Genomic DNA, 22431 nt, shown 5'->3' on the forward strand with positions numbered 1-22431 from the left:
TAGCAGCAGTGGTAGTGCTCTTCATTCTCGTAACTGACTGTGACGTTGTGCAAGCTTGCAGTTAATCATCATCATCATCAAACTGGATCATGTCCACCAGATCATCAAAACTAGCACGGTTCAGAAAATCAAGCATCTCATCATCGTGAACCGGGAAGCCTGACACATTGAGTTGAGCATTTTCAGTACCAAGTTCACCACCTGTTTGATCTTCTGATGATATCCAACAAATCCAATATTAATATTGCCCGAGTCTTCATCAATACTGCAGACTCCTGGATTATGCATGGATATGGATGTGATCCTCCTCCCAATGGTTGTGCTGTAAGTGGTTGGATGTTATCCAAATTTGAGAGATCCTTCATCAAGGCATCAACATCATTAGCATCTAGAAATTGGCTGAGGTCATAATTAAAACCTTGTGTTGGCTGATGAACAGTGTCACTAATTAGCTCAAAGCCATAGTCTGATGCAGAGGCCATAGTTGTTGGGTAATCTGCAAGACAGTAGTGTGGCTGATCCATTGTCAAGTAACCATTCGCACCGGTACGAGTAGTGGTAGTCTGCTCCGGCTGCTGCTTATAATGATTTGTAACCTCTGAAGCCTCAGAAATTGGTGTAGAATCTTTCTGTCATTCTTTCTAATTCGACACAGCACGTATTTACCATCACCCCCACAAGTGTTTGAATTTGACTGGGGCTTCACCAATGAAGGGTGCAGGCTGTACTCGTGCATAATCCAGCAGCCATGTTGATCAGATTTCTCATTCTCATAACGAAACCTCTTACACAGACCTAAAGGCGTATTATTTTTAGTGAAGAAGTAGAGGTCTTCACCCTTTTCTAAGTTTTGTCCACCGAAATCATTCCATATATCCCATGGCTCTTTCTTACCATAAAGATTGAACTCTGGCACAACGTTGCTATACTTAAATGGTGTGCCAGAAACCTTGTTAAGAAGATAATACCTCAATAACTTAAATCGAATTGGAACATCAACATACTCACAGGGTGCCATATATAAGTATGTGTAGGTTTGTTAAAGATGAAATATTTCTTGGTTTCTTGGAATGGACGTTTCTCTGGGACTGTGAGTAGCAGATAATGGATTATTGAATGAGTTTCTTGGAGAGATGTGGGCTAGGGCTTTTGTGATTTCTGTGTGAATCAGTTCCTTCCTTCCCTTCCAATATAAAGAGGACTATTAGCGGGCCCAGTTTTGGCTCAGGGCCAATAGGGCAACGGCAATAAAAAAAAAAAAAAAGGGCTCAAAGTCCCGAAAAATCCGTCAACCCCACTTTTCATGTGATAGAGTTGTCCAATGTTCAATTCAAAAATAAAAAAAAACATTGGGCTTCGGCCCTCCTTGTAACCAAAAAATAATAATAAAAACAGAACTAGTGTGTTGAGAGAGAGAGAGAGAGAGAGAAAGTGAAAGAAGCGGCAGGGGAGGATGAGGCGGAGTCGGAGCAGAAGATGTTCGATTATCGCTAGTTTCTGCCCATCCATCACTCACTGCCCTCCAAACTCCCATTCATAAAACCAAACTTCACACCCCACGCACTCACACACCAACCCAGGAAGAAGAAAAAGAACAGAGAAGAAGAAGAAATTACCAGAAAACCAGCCACAATCAACAATGGGGAAGGGCCCTTTCTCTTTCAAGCGAAGCAGTAGCAGCAAACGCCGCCCCAAGAAGTTCATTGGCCCCCCACCTTCCCCTTTCCCCTCGCCGCCGCAGCCGATGAGATCTCCGCCAACAAACAATAACGATGCCAATTATAATAATAATCTGGGTGTGGTGGCGGGTGGTGCTGCTGCCGTGAAGGGGAAGAAGAAGGCCGGAGGAGCCAGGCTCTGGATGCGATTTGACATCTTCGGCGGATCAGAGCTCGTCGAGTGCGACAAGAACGCTATCATTCGACGCGCTGCCATTCCCGCCCGAGACCTGAGGATTCTTGGCCCTGTCTTCTCCCATTCCTCCAGCATCCTTGGTACTTCTCCAGTTTATTTCTATTGAATCAATTAAGTTGTTTGTTTTGTTAATTGTGTTCTGGGTTTTCGAAATTTTATGAATTTATGCTACATTAGGTGTCTTTTAGGAGATTGAGATTCTGGGTTCAGAATGCAATTTGTATTAGTTGGTTTTCCTTGTCCTGTTTTTGTTTGGGTCTTCCACCATTAACTTGGTTGTGGAGTTGTAGTTTTAGGGTGTTGCCAGGAATGCTTTGTGCAAGTGGATAGTTAAGCAGCCTACTCGTACATTTGAAGTTACCGCTTAGGACCTTCGGATTGTTGGACTACATGTACACCATGATCGTGACAAAAGTTTTAGCGCCTGATAATTATGTTTTCCTCATTTCAATTGCAGCTAGGGAGAAGGCCATGGTGGTTAATTTAGAGTTTATAAAGGCTATAGTTACAGCTGAAGAGGTTCTGTTGCTTGATCCTCTTAGGCAGGAGGTTCTTCCATTTGCGGATCAGCTAAGGCAACAGATTCCTCAGAAAAGCCAATCCAGGATTGAAGAAGCAAGTCCACTTGATGAACAAGATAATGGAATGGATGTTTCAACAGGAAGGCAATGGTTACCTGTTCCAGAGGCCACTGAAGGTTTGCAGTGTGATCTCCCGTTTGAGTTTCAGGTTCTGGAGATTGCATTAGAAGTTGTCTGTACATTCTTGGATTCAAGTGTGGCAGACCTTGAGAGAGAAGCTTACCCTGTGTTGGATGAACTTGCCAGAAATGTTAGCACCAAGAACCTTGAACTTGTGCGGAGTTTGAAAAGCAATCTTACCCGTTTGCTTGCCCGTGTACAGAAGGTATGCTTGCTTAATCGTTCTTAACGAGGATCTCTTTATTATATTTGTCCAGATGATCTGCATGTCATTTATCATATGTCTCACATCAATAATCTGACCCATCTTGGAGTCAAGATGTTTGTCGAGTCATAATCCTTGTGATATTTTGATTTGTTTTGATAACTCAAAAGCTTCCTGGAGCATTGATGCCCTAAATAATACAAAACTGTGAATATCAACATAAAGCAGTAAATCTCAAATTGACATAAATAAACCCTAAGGAAGTGTCTTTGCACAATCTGCATCAAACATGTTTCGTGAATTAGGAGTTGAACACCCTAGATGCATCAATGTGTCAAAGTTAGCTTCTTGTTGGTAGTAGGGGCTATCTTAAAATGCATTCAATTGACTAATAAAAGCACCTATAGATTCATTCAGCATAAACTTTTGCCTTCCTAGTCACTCTAGTTGGTTGTCTCGGCATTAATGTTGTGGTTGTTTGGTACACTGAATAGCCATTATTATGGAATCTGATTTCATTTAGTTACCTTGGTCTTTGTTTCGTAATTGTAGTGAGGTCGGAATACAATTTTTTCTCTTCATGGCCTCTCCCGCATTCAAGCCGTATGAAATTGGCTAAGGCTTCTGGCTTCTAAATCCCAAACTTTAAATAACACCTTAGCCTAAGTATAATGTACCTGTAATATATATCCACTTAGGAAATTGAAATTACGACGTTAAAGACGTCATAATTCCATTTTCTAATGCTCTTATGGATGAGTAACATGCAGGTTTGAATAAGTTTTAAGAGGGTGGCTCATGTTCTGGGCAATAATAGATAAATTTGTGATGAGATTTATTTTCTTAACATGCTTCCTGCCTGGTCTCATGGATATGAAGTGAATGACATCAGAGTTTGAGCTTTACTATATTGGTCATCAATGTTTCTACTTGATGAGGTGGCAAACCCAATATTCCCATAGATTGTTTCATTTTCTTTATAATAAAATTAGGGAGCTGATTTTCCCACTCCCCTTTTCTCCACTTACACTCCCTTTTATTTTTTAATATTTTTTAATTAATTTTGTTCTTTTTTATTCTTTCTCTTTCCTATTCTATCCTTACTGAATTAAGATTTTTTGATAATTGAAATTAAGAAGTTAACAGAAAATAAAAAACAAAATAGAAAATTTGTGAATTTAATTTCAGCTCCTGTAATATTAAGCAAATGATCTTTGATCTTTCTCTCTCAAGCTAACCACACATAACCCACCACCCACCTCGTCTCCCTCTGTGTTATGTCTTTCCTTCTTCCCCCACCCACATGCCCACCCCCAACAACAAAAGCTCACCACAACCTCTCCAAAGCTCATGTTCCTCTTCGATGTCCACCACCACCCCCAGCCAGATCCCATCAGCCCTATTTCACTCTCTAACCAAATACAAGTTAAGGCACAAAGGGAAAATTATTGTACTGGATTGAATCCATTCCCTCTTTTCAATTTTTTGTTTTTAAATTTGCATAGAGAGTAGAGAATTAGGTTTTTGAAATAGGGGCGAGTTCGACTTAATGAGGTGCTGGGAAAGAGGGGGCGAATTCGATTTTGTGAGTGTTAACGCTGTGATACGATTTGGTTGTGCAGGTTGAGGCATGGGTGGTCACTGCGATTCTTGTGGTTTGTTTGCAGTGATGATGAAGCTGGGGGCACGGGGATGAGGGAGGCCAGATTTAGCCTTTGTGGGTCCTCCCATGGGTGGAGATTAGGAAGGGGGCTGGGCGGTGGTGCAGTGGGGCAGAAGAATATGAGGGGTGGAGGCGTGGGGGGTTTTGAGTATTTTTATCAAAAGGGTTTAGGTGGTGAGGGTAGAATAGGAAATAAAAAGAACAAAAAAAATAAAATTAATTAAAAAATATTAAAAAATAAAAGGGAGTGTAAGTAGAGAAAAAGGGAGTGGGAAAATCAGCTCCCTAAAATTAAACTTAAGCCCGACCAAAAAATAAATAAACATAACTGTTGTCACTATTGCTAGGGAAGAGGCTGGGGCTATGTATAACTGAAAGATGTACCTTTCTCATGGCAGCTTGATGGTTTCCTGTTATAAGTGGATTTTGGAGATGGATAATTTTTTAGGTGCATGTGATTTGGATATTTCTCATTGTGTCAGATAGAGGGTTTACCTATTTCAATATTATGCTGGACTATAATCAAAAGAGCCTTTTCGGCTCTCTTTACCTCTCTGTCTCTTATCCTTAGGAGGTTTTCTTCCACTAGGATGTTTTTTCTGCAGAACTCCATTTTTTCTTGTTTGGATTGTAGCATGTATACTTTTCGTAAATGGTGGTTACTTTTTAAAAATAAAAATAAAAATATTCCTTGCCTTGCACAAATGTCATTTGCTCTACCCAATTTTACCAGATGTCCCCAGAGGTCCCCAAAGGGAAAACTTTCATTTAATCTTGACCATTATTCCCTTTTTCCTCATTGAGTTATTAATGCATGCAGAAGTCTTTACTGAAAAAATGCAGTCGGAATTGAGAAGTTGGTACTCTTTACTATTTGATAGAATACACATGTATCATCTGTATGCTACTATTTAATATCTATAACTATTTTCTTTTTGGACATGAAGCATGTATCAATCTGATGTCAGGTGAGGGATGAAATTGAGCATTTGTTGGATGACAATGAAGATATGGCGCAATTATATTTGACAAGGAAATGGATTCAGAATCAACAATCTGAGGCTTTTTTGGGCCGTTCTGCCTCCATTAGCATCAGCAACACCGCACCCCATCTTCGTCGTCTTAGTTCTAACAAAAGCGGGAGCTTGGTAACTAGCAACAATATGGATTATGATGATGTAGAGGATCTAGAGATGCTTCTTGAGGCATATTTTATGCAACTAGATGGAACCCGTAACAAGATATTGTCTGTAAGTGGCATTTGTACTGACTTAGTTTAATTTCAATTTCTGGCTCGACTTGGAACTTGACTTTAAATTTCAGTTTCTGAAAATGCTCTCCTAGGACCTGATTATGGATAAGGTAACCCTTTATAAACAGTTTTAGGGATCAGTTATCAACATTAGGTTGACCTTTGCAGTTTTCACGTTTGATTCAGTTTCATATAACTGAATTTAGGTAGGATTATTTATATGTTGCACAGTTTTCCGTAAGAAGTTCTGTGGTTGCACTTGCTCTGGAATAATTTGGAGGCTTCAGACCTTTGCAGATTCCCAGTCGGCATTAATTTAACTAACACTGGTATACGAAAACTTTAATTTTGAAACCAGTTTTGAAATTAGGGAGGAATTATTGACTGTAAAGATTGATCAGTCTAGTTAGATCTTTCTATTAATTATCCTATCCATCACTTGATAATAGCTAGCTATGGCATTGGCTTCTTGACTTTGATGATGCTCTCTGTCTGGCACATTTTTTTTTTTAAATGGTAGTACAAGACCTGTCTCATAATGTAATTTAGTCATGTTCAAAGATGTGATAGTTGAAGCTAAAAACTGATTTTTAAGGTGAAAGACACGGTCTATGGTTCGTTCGGCTGAACCCAATGGATCTTTTTGTTCCTTTGGCTGAATCTAATGGATCCTTAAATTGGAAATGGCAGGTTAAATACTAGTGGATGACCATTTACCTTTTTCATTTCAGCTAAATGGTAAATTGGAAGAGAATTGAAATGTACAAACTGGGCATAGTAATTGTATTATTCTCTCAAAACTTCCTCATGTTCTTATCGTGTTCGTTGGATGTAGGTACGGGAGTATATCGACGACACAGAGGACTATGTCAACATTCAACTCGACAACCAGCGAAACGAACTCATTCAGCTCCAGTTGACGTTGACCATTGCATCATTTGCTGTAGCAGTAGAAACCTTGATATCTGGGATCTTTGGTATGAACATCCCCTGTGTATTATACGAAATGAATGGGGTATTTGAGCCCTTTGTCGGAGGCATTACGGCATTTTGTGTGTTGCTCTTCTTTGTTATCTTTGGGTATGCCAGATGGAAGAAGCTGCTTGGTTCATGAGTCCACTATGTCATCTTCTGTAGATAATACTAGATTCGCACACTTATTCAAGAACCCTACTAACGGGAAGCGTTTGAAGTATATGCTGAAATGTAGGGCCAGCAAAGAATTGCTTGTGATACATTTTAGGTGAAACATTTTAGGGATTTCATGACTTAATATGACAAACTGCTGTAACATCGTTCAGTTTTCTTTTGAAATTATATGGCAAGTAGGTATTTGTCGGTGTACAGTTGTATAATATGGCAGACGGATAAATGTATTTTCACATGTCATCAATACATAAGGCCTCGTTTAGTAATAATGTCTCTGCTTTTAGTTTTTGGTTAATTTGAGTTCTAGTTTTTAATTTTTTAATTCAAAATGTTATTTTTGTAAATAAAAATTTAATTCTAAAGAACAGTTAGATTTCTATGTTTAAATAATTCATATTACCTATAGTTTTATTTTTTAATACATGTGATTTTGGAGAGGGGAGAATCGAATTTAGGACATCATGGGTAAATGCTCTTAACCACTTCAGCTACAACACCCTTGTATATTACCTACAGTTAAACAATTAGAATAAATGTAATGCCAATGGGTGTTTACCTAGAGGTGTTTGTTTGCAAACCCCATGGCACCAGTTCGAATCTCCTTGTGTGCACTCCTCCTCCTAATCCCCTAGATTTGTTAATCGCTCTATCTCAAAAATAAAGAATAAGTTATATACTACTGAAATGCAATGGCAGAGAGCTTAAATTAAGAGATCTCTAAACTGAGCTTATTTGAAGTACACTCTTGTGGGCCCATTATGAATTGTATTTCAATTATCCAAACCTTCTATCGTTAGGTATTCATTCAAAGATCATTTCTGTACCAAATAAAAAATAAAAAATCACTCGAATTTGGAACATGTTGATCACTCAATTAACAATTGTCAATTATATTGTAGCTTGATAAAATAATATGACAATATATAGAGGATATAACTATTTAAACTTTATACCAGCTCTTTATGATATAAATACATGAAAAGCAACTAATCAGTAATGATTTGCTTGACTTTCGTTCTCTACATGTCATCTCATTAAAATTTAATATAAAGAAATGTAAATCATCTTTAAAATAAAAACCCAATTTACTCATAATTAAAAATAATAAAAAAAGCCCTAACTTGACTAAACTCTAACTTACTTAACGTCTGTAGGTTTTTTTTTTTTTTTTTTCCCTCCTCCTTCCTTTATCTGCACGTCTCCCCTGCCCCAAATCTTAGCTATCGGCAAACTTTCCTTCTCCCAGACCTCTGTAAACATGCTATTCTTCTTTTTTGGGTTTCTGCCACATGCTCTTATTTTTTTGGTTCCAGCAACTGCTCTTTTTTCTTTCCTTCCTTCCTTTCTGGGCAAAAATCTTACTCATACCCCCTTTAATCCAAAAATTCTCTCTGTCTCACCGAAATTAATTAGAAATATTAAAAGAAATAGTTTAAATGTGGTTAATTTCTTCGCAAATTTAAAAGTTTCTCTGGTGAATGAGTTATGGGAGGGAAACAGGTAAATTGGAAGAGAGGGATAAGTTTTTGAGTAACATGATTAAATATTTAAAAATTATATAATTACGAGAGGTTTCACCTCTCCTTTGTAAGATTTTATTTTTTTTTATTTTTTTTTTCTGACTTGGTTTTTTCAAGTTTTATCTATTTTTTATTGTTCCAAATTTGTAATCTTATTTGGGATGCTCATGCCAAAATTTCTTCTGTCCTGTGTGATTGTTAATTGAGGTGCACCAGATTAGTTTGTATTGGGCCTCTTTGGTTGAATTATGAATGCAATCCTAGAATTTATCCCAAAAAAATACACTGAATGTTAGAATAGTTGGCTTATATTAATTGACATGATTGTCCAATTTTAACTTGCCACATAAGATGGTATATGAATGTGGTATAAAAATATGGTGTTTGTGTACCAAAGAATATGGAGTGTAGAGAGAGCAGGGAGAGAGGGAAACAAATGTATTCAAGAGAGAGAGTGACAATAGGGAACAAACGTGAAAGCGTATTAAGGGTCTAACTTTTTTGGGTAAAATTTTAAGGGAGATTCACTATTATACCCAATATGGGGGCCCAAATTATAAAAATACCCTATATAAAATGGACTTTAGAAACACACCCAAAGCCCATTTACAACATAACAAAAAAGCTTTTAACTTCTTATAAATTACAAAACTGCCATCAATTTCTTAAAACAAGCCCAACCCCAAAATCTCATAAAAATACCCAAAGCACTCAATAGGCATCAAAGTAATTTAATAATCAATATTAAATTCAATAAGGCTAGCTATCATTTTTTTGGTTTTTTTTGGGTTTGTTTATAGGAATTCAATTGTGTAGGGTTTATTTATAATATTAGTGCTAGAAATGGGTATATCACTAAATATCTCAAATTTTAATTCTTTTTTGTTAATTAAAAACTTATCAAAAGAATAAAGACTCAAATTAATTTAACTGATGTGGTTGTCTATCTCGGCTTCCCACATAAGATAGTATACAATGTAGTAAGGTTAGACATGTATGTTCATCTTAACTTGTCACATGAAATCGTATTGGTATACGTATAGAAATATAACAAGTCTAGCATTATTGTTTATAAAAGGAAAGCACTTTGACAACTAGATTATCAACTAATAGTTTGTATTTCATGATCATTGGAATTCATTGAGCCTTAAAGAGAGAGCAAGCCCTATTTAGTTGGGCAAAGGCCAACCATTTCACAGGCAAAATGTGGTCAAAATGTGTGGACATGTCTGATTTTTTATTGTACGGATTTTTGTTGTCTTGTTGTAGACTTTATTAATGAGGAATTGGCTGGCTGTCTCCCCTCATGCACACTTTATGTGCCAACTGCCTTCCTTATCTCACTCTTCTATTTCTATGTGCCAATACCCCATTATTTTATCATTAATGTCGTTGTCAACAACTCACTCCACATTGTCCTGCTTTACGTTTGCAATAAGAAAAAGCAAAAACAGGGAAATGCTTGTATGCAATAAAGTTGCAAAGCACCACAGAGAAAAGTTAAAGCCCTACTTGCTGAATTTTAAAAAATAAAAAAAGACTTATCAATGAAGAGAATATTACCACTTTGCAGTAAGTGCTGAATTTGGATTCTCACATTTTATTGGCTAGCTTTTTTTTTTTTTTTTTTTTTTTGAGTTTTTATCGCAAAACGTTGATAATATTTACGAAATTATAAGATTATATTCTTGATGTTTTTTTGATGTCATTAATAGTCTTTAAGGTTAACATCTATACTCACAAATAGTCCTTATTGTTAGATTTCTTTAAGAATTCTATTAGTTTGTTGACGTGTCACATCCACGTCTATATATCTAATAAAACAGTGTCACATGAATTTATAGGATTAAATATGAGACCGCTGATCTATAAATTAATGTACTTCCAACTTTTAATCTACTTTGTTTTGTCACCCATTTTCTTTAGGGTTTTGGTAATAAAATTTCCATTTATGTTATATATATTAGTACAAACGATTTAGAAAAGAAGATTTACACAAATATTCATTGAATGCTTGAATTTCAAACCTATGCCCACCTAGTTTTCGGATCAATAGTTAATTGGTGTCACCCTCTTTTTATTTGACCATCACTTTACACAATCCAAACTTTCTTTTATACCAGGAGAGAAAACTTGCGTATTCTAAAAAAAGAAACTTGCGGATGAATTTTTTAAAATTTAAAATTTATTTTAACATCTTTAATCCTAGAATAGAATTTAGTGGTACCAAAAAAAAAAAATGAACTGGAAAAGGAGAATAAAAAGGACACAACAAAAGGCTGTCGACATATGAAAATTGAAAGATCCTTCGCGGAAACAAAGTGCGAAAAAACAATCAAATTTCAGAAAGGAAAAAAAAAACATAAAAACAAAAATCGTAAAAAGATGAATAATGTATTTAATTTTGGGAATTTGTTTTCCATCCAACCCCCATACCTTAACCAGAAGACATAGTCGAGAGAGAAAGGAGAGAGGGCTTCTTCGAAGGGAAGAGGGGAAACGAATCATAGATACACACAGAAACCCTAGGACAGAGGAAACTCTGTTTCTTCGATCATTGCATTTCAAGATCTCGATTGTTCATTCCATATAGGTAATCAATCTTTTATCTTATTTTATCTATTCATTTTCTTTCTTCAAAACAAAGTAAATATTTTGTTTCATGCATCTGTTTCTGTTTTCATCGGATCAGCTGGGGTTGTTGATTAGTTTTGCTGACAATCGTACACATTCTCTGCATTTCGTCAAATCATTGATTTTCTTCTTTTTAAATTTTATATAAATGTTTCCTAGGGCACTATTTATTTTTCAATTCAGGAATTTGTGAGATTCATTTTGTGTTTGGATGCTGGGAAATTGTGGCAAAGGGTAATGAGCGGATGTATTTGAATCTCGGAAAGTTTTCGTTATTTGGGGCTGAGAAAACAGAAGCCTTCGCCTCAACCAACTGAGGCTAACAACTCAATTGTTTGGGAGATGGTATTCCAAATTTATCTTCCCCTTCTCTCTTTCCATGGTTTCCTTAAACAAATAGAGGGTTTGAGTCTGTTGCGTATAGTGATTAGGAATTTGTGGCATCTTCTTTAACACAGTAAGTGTTGTGGCTGAACCCACCAATTAATTTAGAGTGTTAGTGTACTTGGTTTTATTTCACGGAGAAAAAGAAACAGAAAACCCAGTTGGGTAGCAACTTTATTTATGTTGTAATTTGGGTTTAGATATTATAGTGATCCATGTACTATTATGTAAATTGTTTTATTTTTAAATTTTTTTTTATTTTTTATGATCAGCGTACTGCACATAAAATTGGGTAGTTGTGAGAATGCTGTTGATTGAATGTATTGATATGCTACATGGACTGGGATATGTGTGTTGTGTCATGTGCGTGTCCAGGTTTAGGGTTCGTCTGCCTTAAGTTATTGATTATTTTGGTGTTTCCAGTAGGCATGTTCATAAACGTAACCATTCATGTAACTGTGCATTATCTCATGTCTGCATTGAGAAGCATATAATTATAGTTATTACTTATTTTTTCCCCCTTAATTTTTTAAAAATAAGAAGACCTGCATTTTGCTTTTCCTATTTTCCTTGACCCATCTATCTTTTGGCTTGTCAACACTGTGCTTGCAAACTTTTCCCTCCTTAATAAATTAAATTTACTATCCGTCATCTTGCACTATATTGGTTGACAGGGGCTGGTTGTGCTGCAGTGATGGCAAACTCCAAGAGTTCAAATATCAGAAATTTCATGTATTCAGGAAAGCATCCTTTGCTTCCTCCGAAAAGTCCATTTCCTAGCGTTTCCCCGTCTTATGCAGATTATGTCCTCAGTCCTGCATTTGGATCAAAAACTGTTCAGAAGCCTAGAGAGGGAAATGCACATCACCAGCGAACTTCCTCGGAGAGCCTTCTTATAGAGGAACAACCTTCTTGGCTTGATGATCTCCTTAATGAGCCGGACACACCAATACGCAGAGGAGGTCATCGTCGTTCATCAAGTGACTCATTTGCATATGTGGATACATCTAATGCTTCTAACATTGATTACGCAGCTCAAGACGAGTACAAATATCATCATATGATTTCCTCACCCTCTTGGGGATCTCACGACTTTGATCCCCAAAAAGATTTACGACATGCTTCATTATACACTGAACTGAACTTGGTGAAGCAGAAGAATAAGGCATGGGAGTCTTCTTTGAATAGTGTAAATAACATGAGCAGCCTTCCTTCTGTCAAGGATAACATTGTTCTTCAGAGTTCAGGATCATTATCTACACCACAAGAAGCAGATGGGTTTGCTTCTACTGCAAGTGAAAAGCAGGATCCGGTTGAATCTGGTCCACATGATCCAAAGGCTTCTTCTGAGAAAAAAGACAATTCTAATGCTAAGCTTTATGCATCTGAGACGGATGCAAAACGCGCTAAACAGTATGTAGTTGATTAAAAAAATTTTTTTCTACACCCATACTGATTTACCTCATAGTAACATAGAAATATTAATCTTGCATAATCTTTGGTTGTCTCTTTGACCTGCATCTAGTTTTCTTTATCCAGTTTTTGCATATGTTTTCGAGTTGAAATAAACACCCACCCTCTATCTCACTCTCACAATCATGGGTGGCTGCTTTATGAAAACTCTTAACTGTAGCTAGAATGCAAAGAATGTTGTTTACATTAACATTAGTATGACTACTGTTCCTTTAAGCTAAGCTTATGCAGTCAATTGCATATTAAATGCAAAGAAAAAGGGGAAAGTGGTTCAATGGAGTTATAAGGACACAGGAATGAATAGTCTCCTACGCCCGGTACACAATACATTGGCTGTACTTGGTTGCTTGTGTGTAACTTGGTGCCATATGGGGATTAGGGATTGCATTCCCACATTTAGTTTGTTACAGTGCAACTTCAAGTGCATCCATACAAGCATACATTAATGCATAAAACTTGCGTACAAAGTAAAACACATCACATTAATATATTGGAAGCATTTAAGGATGTAAATGGCTGTAAATGCACAAACCTGGTCTTAAATTGCAATATGTCAAACCTGTTTTGTTCTTAGTTTTCTTTTATTTTTGACATTTTAAGTCTTTTGTTCCGCCATATTTGTTAGGAATTCCAGTTATGAAAAACTGGATAATCAAAATACTGTGAGCTGGGAGATGTGATCTGGGTTCTGGCTGAGGGGGTGGTAGGAAAATCTAGTAAAACTCCTGCTCTGGACCAGGTCAAAAACATTAACAGTTTTACAAGGAAGTTGGAGTGGTACTGTCATGATGTTTATTGCTACTGGGTTTACTTGAAATCTTAGATTTAATTGTATGCCTGTAGCTATACTGTTAGTTTCTTATAATACTGGTGGCATCTATTAGATAATAAATATTTTGTACTTATGCTTTGTAGGAGGCTTACATCGTTTAGAGATATTCCAATACCTGTATTACAACAAAATCACATGTCATTTCTTTTTGTTTAATATTTCCTTTGAATATGCGGTTCTTGCTTCTTTATTGCTTTAAGTCCAAAATTTGGGAAGAGGGTGAAGGATAGAAGAAAGGTGGTAATGGTAAAAGGGAAATAGCTTTTCTAATCTTAGCTGTGAGTTAGAGAGGCATTTCCTGTCTTTCTATAATGTATAAAGGTGCAGGCTGCAACTGTGGTAATCTAGAGGGCCCATAATTGAGCACTACCTATTGTTCTGCTCTACAGCCTGCTCCTCGGAGTTGAGCCTGATGATTCCTTTAGTTTGTTGAAACTGCAAGCCATAATCTAGGTCATTACTATTATGCATATGCATCAGTGGTAAATTATGAATCAGAGTAGTTTAGATCACTTGGTATTATGCATGATGTTGACCAATATCCGGCCACTAGTGTTGGGCTGCGCAATAGCTTAGATCACCTGGTATTGTGCATGATGTTGACCGGTATGCGGCCACTCGTATTGGGCTGAGTAGCTGTAAAGCATTGTAAATTAAACGTACTACATAAGAATTACCAGTGATTACTCTTAATTTGGGAAGACATTACAGCTAGAGGAGGAAAAGCTAAATGTTAAGTAGTATTTATCGTCCCTTTAGCTTAATATCTTGTACTCTCCTTAATATTAACAATAAAGGGGAGGAAGACAGTTGAATGTGAAGGATCGGACTAGGACAGTCCTTTTTCTCTTAAAGGCATGAATCTAGGCTTGTTCATGTCCCAAGAGTAATTCACTTAAGGGGCTGTCTCCATAAGTTTGAGGGTTTAGATTGAGAGATGTGAATATGCTAATACGGAAAATCTTTAGAGTCAAAAACTTTACTTTGAGGATGCAACAGTAAGCTAATGCATTTAAATCGTAATTTGTCATTTTATTATTTATACATAAAATATGGCAGTTCACTGTTTCAAGGAATCAAAACAAATTAATAACTTTGAGAAATTCTGCAAATTATAATGTCAGTTTCCTTGTAACAGTTGTTCATAATTCCAGAAACTTGATTGGTGTCTTCCATAATGGAATATAAATTATACGTATGGAGACTGAAATACTATTTACTGCAGGCAATTTGCTCAACGCTCACGGGTTCGAAAACTTCAATACATAGCTGAGCTGGAGAGGAATGTACAGGCTTTACAGGTAAGTGTCACCAGAAGCTTGAAGTACTGTATTTAAGTATTAAGATTGAATTGGTACTACATTGAGTGGTTTTATGAAAAATTTATATTGTTCTTGTATGTGTTACTCTACAGGCAGAAGGGTCTGGAGTTACAGCCGAGCTGGAATTTCTCAACCAGCAGAATCTGATTCTGAGCATGGAGAACAAAGCCCTCAAGCAGCGCTTAGAAAGTATAGCACAGGAGCAACTTATCAAATACTGTAAGCTTCTACCTTGAATGTTCAGGTTTTGATAATCTGTCCATTTTTCTGCTTCATCTGTCTAGGAGAAAATGTTTGGAATAAAATCAGTTATGTGAAGGATGAAGCTCTTATCAAAATACATGGTAGACCCTATGACAGTTTGAGAATGATTGGAATCTATGTTCTAAAGATTTGGAGACACTTAGATAACATTAAGAAATGTTAGTATTCAGGATAATATTTCACCATTTTCTTAATAATGTTCTTAAAATACGTTCAATTTTTCTAAAAAGACTTTTTGACTTCCAATTTTAAACTACCTGATAGAAACAAATTCAAAATTAGTTTTTAATTCAAGTAAACAGGCCTGATCCCAAACATAATGAAGACATCACCCTAACGGGGCCTAAAAGTAAAATTGTAGGCAGGATACTTGGTATGTTATGATTCTGCTTAACTATTTATTACATTTGCAGCTTTAATTATCTGGTATAGGATGTAACTGCAGCTATAATTATCCTCTAGATTGATGGAAATTCAAATAATACAATATGAGGCCTAATGATATAATAGTCGCTTTCTAGCAGACGTTTTATCTGATTAATGATAATACATTTTAAGGAGAATTTTGAAGTCATGATGTTTGCATATAAAAATGAATGTAAACATTCTCTCTAGGGCTTCCCCGCTGTACAGTTCAATGATTGGAACTGTCTATGTTTTAGATTCTTCAAGGGCCATCCCTTCAAAAAAAGCCCTAACAGAAATTATTTGGTCATCTAAACTGTGCAGACAAATGCATTGTGTCAGATAAAAATGAGATGGTAATGATGGTACTTAAATGGTTAAAGATTTCCGATTTGGCAGATTTTTTTTTGCATAGATTATCCTTGAAGGCTTGAAGAACTTAAAAACTGGACGTTTCAAATCATTGTTTTCTTAGATGTGAACCCCCTCACTTAAAGGTTCCTGTACTATTCAGAACCATATGCTTTATTAGTTACAACATAGATGTACCTTCGTTTGTCGTAATGGTTGCCATATGGCAGGTTGGTAGATCTTGAGTAAACAACTGTGGCTGGTGAATTGTTTTTCTTTATGAGTTTTTGAATACTGTGATTTTTTTTGGGTCTGAGAATACGGTGGATGTTAATGTTGCTTACTACACTGTCTCTTTGGAAAAATGTTTATTCTGCTTCGTGGAAGCATTGAATTGTTTTTCTTTATGATTTATTGAATACAGTAATTTTTTTTTTTTCTTCTGAGAATACGGTGGATGTTAATGTTGCATACTACAGCCTCTTTGGAAAAATGTTTATTCTGCTTCGTGGAAGCATGGGTTTGCTAGTGGATGCATTGGCTCTTTCTAAATTATCCAATGTAACAATAAACATATTTTAAGAAACAGTGAGACATGTTAAGATTTAAAAAGCTCATGTATCTGAAAGGTTTTCACTTATATCCCATTTCATCGGCAGAACATTTTATTTAAACCCTTCTGATTGTTGTTCAGTACTTGTAAGGTCGCTAAAGTATGTGTTTTAATATTCAGTGGAGCAAGAATTATTAGAGAGAGAGATCGGGAGGCTACGAACCTTGTATCAGCAACAACAGCAGCACCATCAGCAGCAACAGCAACAGCAACAACCTTCTTCTAGCCATAGACGCTCTAATAGCAAAGACCTTGATTCCCACTTTGCAAACCTCTCTTTGAAACACAAGGATGCAAATGCAGGTCGTGACCCTGTAACAGGCACACTTCGCATATAGATGTGTAATGTAGCCAGAGCTGTCATTTGCCTCTACTCTTCTCCCATTGATATTGCCACACCTGACCAAGTTCGTTGCCTCCCTTGTGCGGGATAAGGCTGAGCTATTCCACTCTTGGCGTCCTCTCTCTTCTCATTTTGTGCAATTTGATTTCACTGTTTATCACCCTTCTCTGTTTAAGTTAATATTGGTGCACCTGGTAGTCATTGGCCAAAGTAGTTCTACTTGGGGCAGGTGACTTACCGGAGGTGGTAACTCAAAACAGGTTCGGTATTTCAATCTTTATTGTATGTCTTACGTAATCATGATTCATAAATGTTGTATGTTCCATTTTTTGCCCATTGCAGATTTCAACATAGTACAAAAGATCTTTTGGGCTAATTGGATGTGCACTACTTGTAATGCATTATGGTAGGAAAATGTGTACTCGTAACATATGTTTCAAATGAAATCTGTAGTTTGATTTTGTTCGTCAGTGATGAGAAATTGATTGGATGCACATTTGGTACCTTTTTATTTTGATTTCTATTTTTGTCATGTCACCTTTTTATTTGAGGAAAAAATAATTATATATATAATAGGGGAGGGACCGCGAGACGGGGCACGGGGACTGCCGTCGGCATTGGGTGTTTTGGGGGCTGCTGGGTTTTTCCTCTCTAAAGGAGGGGGTGTAGAGAGTATTTGGGGGTTTCAATAGAATTCCCCTTATTTTAATATTTGCTTTGCCATGATGCTAATTTTGTGAATGGTATTAATTCCTCGAATGCATCATTACCTCTTTCGTTTTCATTTAAACTTCACGAAAATAGTGTCCAGAAGATTTTTCCATTGAAATTTGAAATTGTCAACCAGAAATTTATGTACTTATTATGATTATTATATACATAACGTAATGATAAAGCTGCATCGCCAACTTTCCGCTCATTGCAAGAAATAATAGTGGTACGAATATACTACGTCAGCGTGTGATACTCAACTCAAATATGGCATGTGATACTCAACTCAAATATGGCATGTTCCCCATTTTGAAACAGAAATTAACTGTTTTTGACAGCTGGACTTAAATTTTATCTTATGCAATAAAATTACAAAATTGAAAAACTTGAGAAATAGAGCACCCCTACTTTTTTTTTAGCCGTCATCTTGGCCGCAATGGTGAGTTCAGTAGTAAAAATGGGTACATTGGCAAAACAAAAAGAAAATCAGTAAACCATGAGAAAGAAATGTCCCATTTTTCAATCCATGACAAGTTTTGGTTTAAGTTTGTGCATTTCCCTTTGGACTGTCAATATATAGTGAAACGTCCGGGGGAGAAAGACCACTAAGACATTCAAGTATTTCTGCAGTACTACAACACTAAAAATAAATAAAATTGAATCTAAATCATGAATCTAAAATCACCAATTTGCAGACTTTTTTTAATCAGAACACAAATGCAAGGATCAAGAATGAGAAGAAAACTAAGGAAGGTCTTGATGTTGTTGCACTGTTGGGAAGTGTAGGGTACTCATCTGGAGGGGGCATGACACATTCATCACCATTAAAGGAAATTCTTCTAGGAAAAGTCCATCCTTCCCTGAAAGTGAAAATCCCAGGATCTTTCTGCAGTAACATCTCCGATTGAGCATTGCCGCTCTGGCCGGACGCGAGTAACATGTCATTGTACGATTTGATCCCCCAGAACATCCCTGTATCATCTGGAAAAAAAGACAGCTCAATGTTCATTAAAACTACCCTAATGGATAGCTAGGGTTTTTGCATATGATGAAGAAACGTTGGGGATTTTTGGTTTGTTGAACTTACTTATATTTCCATACGCATTGAGAGGGTGGTAGTTGAAGCTGAACAACTGAGTTACACTCCTCAAGTTGGGGTGTTGAACGACTAAGCTCCAAGACGAATAGTTTTTAACAAAATTAAGATTAGTGATTGTAATCTTCACCCGCCAGTACTCCTTATAGCTTTGCTTCACATGCCAATGCACTCGAATCGGGCACATGTGCTGTGAACAAGTCACCAAAGGTGGCACTTCTTCGTTCTCCCGCGCTCGTGGAAGCTCCAACAGATGCGGAGATTTTTCACCAGACCTGCCGTTTTTGTAAAACTTTCAGACAAATTGCTTCAAATCATCAAAAATATGATGTCAATTTGCAAAGCTCTTAATCAAAGAATAGACGACCAAGAGATGTATGTTACTTTAGGCATTTTGCTCCCGGCAGTCCTTGGCAGCCGCAGCTGCATTTCGGGCAAGGAATAATGGTACTATTGTAGAATGCAGACAAGGAAACACAGCATTTTGGAGAAGGTGATGCTCTGAACTGGGAGTACATACAGGTCACATTCCATGTCTCTACAATAAAACCACAAGGAAACATGTGTTATGCAGAAAATTAAACATTGTTTACTTCATTCATATTATTGCTACTCTTCTTCCCTGTGTATCCCTCCTTTCATTTTCAGTACTCACCTAGAGTTTGTACCCATCGGCGGCCATCGGGACTAGACCTAGTTGGTGAGACGAGAAATGCGTCTCCACAGGTATAACCAGGAATTCCAAGGGTGAAATTGGTAGGCATAACTTCTGTAATGTTGTTGGTTTTTCCAAATCCAACATTCATCTGGAAAGCAGATAGAAACTTGGAAGAGTCTTGGATCATGGAAGAGAGCTCCCCTCCCTTGCAACAATTGGAGAACTGCTTGTTGTAAGGGGCTCCTGGCAAAAAATCAATAATCACTGGCTGCTTTTTACAGCAGTGAGGAAGTTGTGGTGAGCTCCTGAACTTGGAGCAGTTTCCTTGCTCCATGGCCTCAGCTCCCCACATGTCCCAAATCACTTGATCATCATCTTGCCATATCCAACTCAATTTCCAACCAGGCCGATCCAAATGCCGGAATTGCTGGAAGTTGTATATTGATACCTTTATCTGAAATAAATTAATTATAGTCAAAATTCATGTAAAATTGACAGTTGTAATGAACACTGAGCTGCAATTAACTCATAATTAAATTCATTAAATCCGCCTAAACCACACCACAATGTTTCAACAATCTAAAAGTTGGTTTTTGTTGTTGTTTTTTTTATAATTTTATTAAGGTTGAGCAAAAGAACAAAATGCAGTGTCTTTGAGTAATCTAAGTTCAGTTTTTGAAATGTGTGCATGAACTTATTAGAAAGATATTATAAAAATTAAATTATTTACTAAATAAATAAGTAAAGTATACTAGTTCATTGAAGAATTTTTTTTTAAAAAAAACAAGGAATACATGTTAATCCCATTTTATGGCAAGGATTATAAAATTTAAATGGACTGACACTGATCTATCAAATGGATGGCTTGGAAGTTGTTCTAGATAGACTAATATCATTTTAGGTGGTTTTGAGTGATTTTATAAAAAAGCATATCCTTCCTCAAAATCACTTAAAATCACTATTATATGAAGAGGTGCTTCTTTCTATAAATAATTATGAATCTCCTAAATTCACTTTCAAAAAAACCTAAATAAAATGTGAAGCGAAAGTTTCAACACATATAGAGAGAGAGAGAGAGAGAGAGAGAGAGAGAGAGAGAGAGAGAGAGAGAGGATCCAAATTCAATAGTGATCGAGTCAAATAACACCATATCTAAATGATTTGGGTTTTTGCATTATATCCTTTTCCGGTCTAAAATCAGAAAAGAAACTAAAATAATTGAATCTTTGGCCCTCTGGGGGCATGGCGGTAATTTAGGTGACAAAATCAAAAGTAGACAGAAGGCAGTCATGCAGAACACTCAGATCGATTCTGTCCCATCACAAAATGGTCTACTTTTCAGTGTGCTGAGGTGGCGCATAGTGATTGGGTTTCTGAACCAATTGTGATGAGCTCAACGTGAACCTCGCCCACCAAATCAGAATTAGCAAAAACAGTACGGCAGGGTTTGAAGGTTCATATCGTCGAACAAAACAAACATTTTGGAATGCAAAACACCATGCATATACACACATAATAACTTCTTTTTTTTTTTTTTTTAATTTTAATTTGTATGTAATATAAGAAAGTGATTTTGGGTTTGTTTTCTTCCATAGAGAATTCAATTGTAAGAGGGCTATTTGAGAATTAATACCAAAAATAAAAACTAATGCAAAATTGATTGATGGGGGAAATTAACAAAAACTTACATCATATGTGCTCCCAGTTTGAAGCCGAAAATCCCAAGTGATGGTTATGTTGGCATAAGGATCTAATGAATCATACCCATCTGCATTTTCACCAAATTTTTATGCCATTAATAAATTTCCCAGAACTTTGAAGAAATGAGAGAGAGAGAGAGAGAGAGAGAGAGAGAGAGAGAGGAACTTACATGATAATGAGAAGGAGGTGACAAGAGAAGAGATGAAAATGATGAAGAGCACCGCATTTGATCTTTGAGCACCAAACAGAAAGAGGGGGCTCATCATCTCTCCAAATTAAAACACCAAAATTTGGGATCAATGTTCTAATAAAACTTTCCAAACTGCACTAATTGGTATTTTTCTTTCACTTAATAAAAAACAAACCAGTTTAAATGAAAAACGCATAAAAAACTCACAGATCACACAAATGTGCTTCACTGCCTACAAAAATTATGACTAAATATATATACATATTAACTCCCATAGAAAAAAACAAAGAAGTAATATGTGTGCGATTGTATGCTCCGGTTTTATGTATGAATGTATATATATCTGTCTCTTTCTCTCTGAAGTCTCTAACAAGATGCTCTAAAACAAAAAGAGAGAAAAGTTATTACCAAAATTTTTATAATAAAAAAACAAAGAAAAGAAGAAGATGGAAAAAAACGAAAGAGGAAATTAAGTAATTATATTGCAATTAATGTTGTGAGAGAGGGTGAGACTGGTGTTTTCCAAATCTGGGTGCAATTAAGAGAGAGAGAGAGAGAGAGAGAGAGAGAGAGAGAGAGAGGTGCTTAGAATGCGTCTAAAAGTCTGTACATGAGTGAGTAGGTTTTTGAGTGTAAACATTCAAAGCTCACGCGTAATGCCATCCGGGGCATTTGGCCTGCCGTTTGGATTTAGTCATTTTAATTACCATTTTTCACTTGTATTTTTCCAATTTTTGTTTCTTGCACTTCATGTGCATAAAAAATTACAAAATATCTATTATGGAAATAACATTTAGGGCATCCCTTTCTTTTATTTGGGTGAGGTATTTCAATGTTAATTACCCGTGGTATCAAACAATACAAGAGTTATTTACACTAATATTCCGTAAGGTGTTCGGTGTTTTCACAAAATTCTTGAGGTTTCATAAAATTATACGAACACCCCTTGAGGTTTCAAATTATTTTCACAAAACTCATTTTTCGGTGATTATTAATCCAAAAGTATATGGAGGAAAAAAAATGAACGAAGAAGGATGTAGGGAGGGTGGG

The 22431-nt window shown here is 36.4% G+C and overlaps 3 protein-coding genes and 1 pseudogene across 4 annotated transcripts; 2 read left to right on the forward strand and 2 right to left on the reverse strand.

Moving 5' to 3' along the window:
• Positions 1-61: 61 nt before the first annotated feature.
• LOC117620362 lies at positions 62-1018 on the reverse strand (annotated as a pseudogene).
• A 292-nt stretch (positions 1019-1310) lies between these two features.
• On the forward strand, positions 1311-7153 carry LOC117614448 (magnesium transporter MRS2-4). The gene is made up of 4 exons (XM_034343263.1): positions 1311-1994; positions 2372-2820; positions 5452-5733; positions 6571-7153. Exons 1-4 carry the CDS (start codon positions 1640-1642, stop codon positions 6847-6849), a joined length of 1365 nt encoding a protein of 454 aa, XP_034199154.1. The 5' UTR covers positions 1311-1639; the 3' UTR covers positions 6850-7153.
• Positions 7154-10613: 3460 nt separating this feature from the next.
• On the forward strand, positions 10614-17519 carry LOC117614374 (uncharacterized protein At4g06598-like). 2 transcript variants are annotated; one of them, XM_034343171.1, is made up of 5 exons: positions 10614-10997; positions 12097-12835; positions 14953-15028; positions 15142-15268; positions 16803-17519. In XM_034343171.1, the coding sequence occupies exons 2-5, from the start codon at positions 12117-12119 to the stop codon at positions 17018-17020; spliced, it is 1140 nt and encodes a 379-aa protein (XP_034199062.1). In that variant the 5' UTR covers positions 10614-10997; positions 12097-12116; the 3' UTR covers positions 17021-17519. The 2 variants fall into 2 exon arrangements, with proteins under 2 accessions (XP_034199062.1, XP_034199063.1); XM_034343172.1 differs by having other exon boundaries at positions 10696-10997; positions 12115-12835.
• A 708-nt stretch (positions 17520-18227) lies between these two features.
• LOC117613880 (COBRA-like protein 6) lies at positions 18228-21721 on the reverse strand. The gene is made up of 6 exons (XM_034342489.1): positions 21361-21721; positions 21179-21258; positions 19488-19944; positions 19217-19370; positions 18824-19107; positions 18228-18717 (listed from the first exon to the last, which is right to left on the reverse strand). Exons 1-6 carry the CDS (start codon positions 21455-21457, stop codon positions 18443-18445), a joined length of 1347 nt encoding a protein of 448 aa, XP_034198380.1. The 5' UTR covers positions 21458-21721; the 3' UTR covers positions 18228-18442.
• Between the last annotated feature and the right edge of the window lie 710 nt (positions 21722-22431).

The sequence above is a fragment of the Prunus dulcis genome, chromosome 1 (genome assembly GCF_902201215.1).
Source record: "Prunus dulcis chromosome 1, ALMONDv2, whole genome shotgun sequence".
Classification (NCBI taxonomy): domain Eukaryota; kingdom Viridiplantae; phylum Streptophyta; class Magnoliopsida; order Rosales; family Rosaceae; genus Prunus; species Prunus dulcis.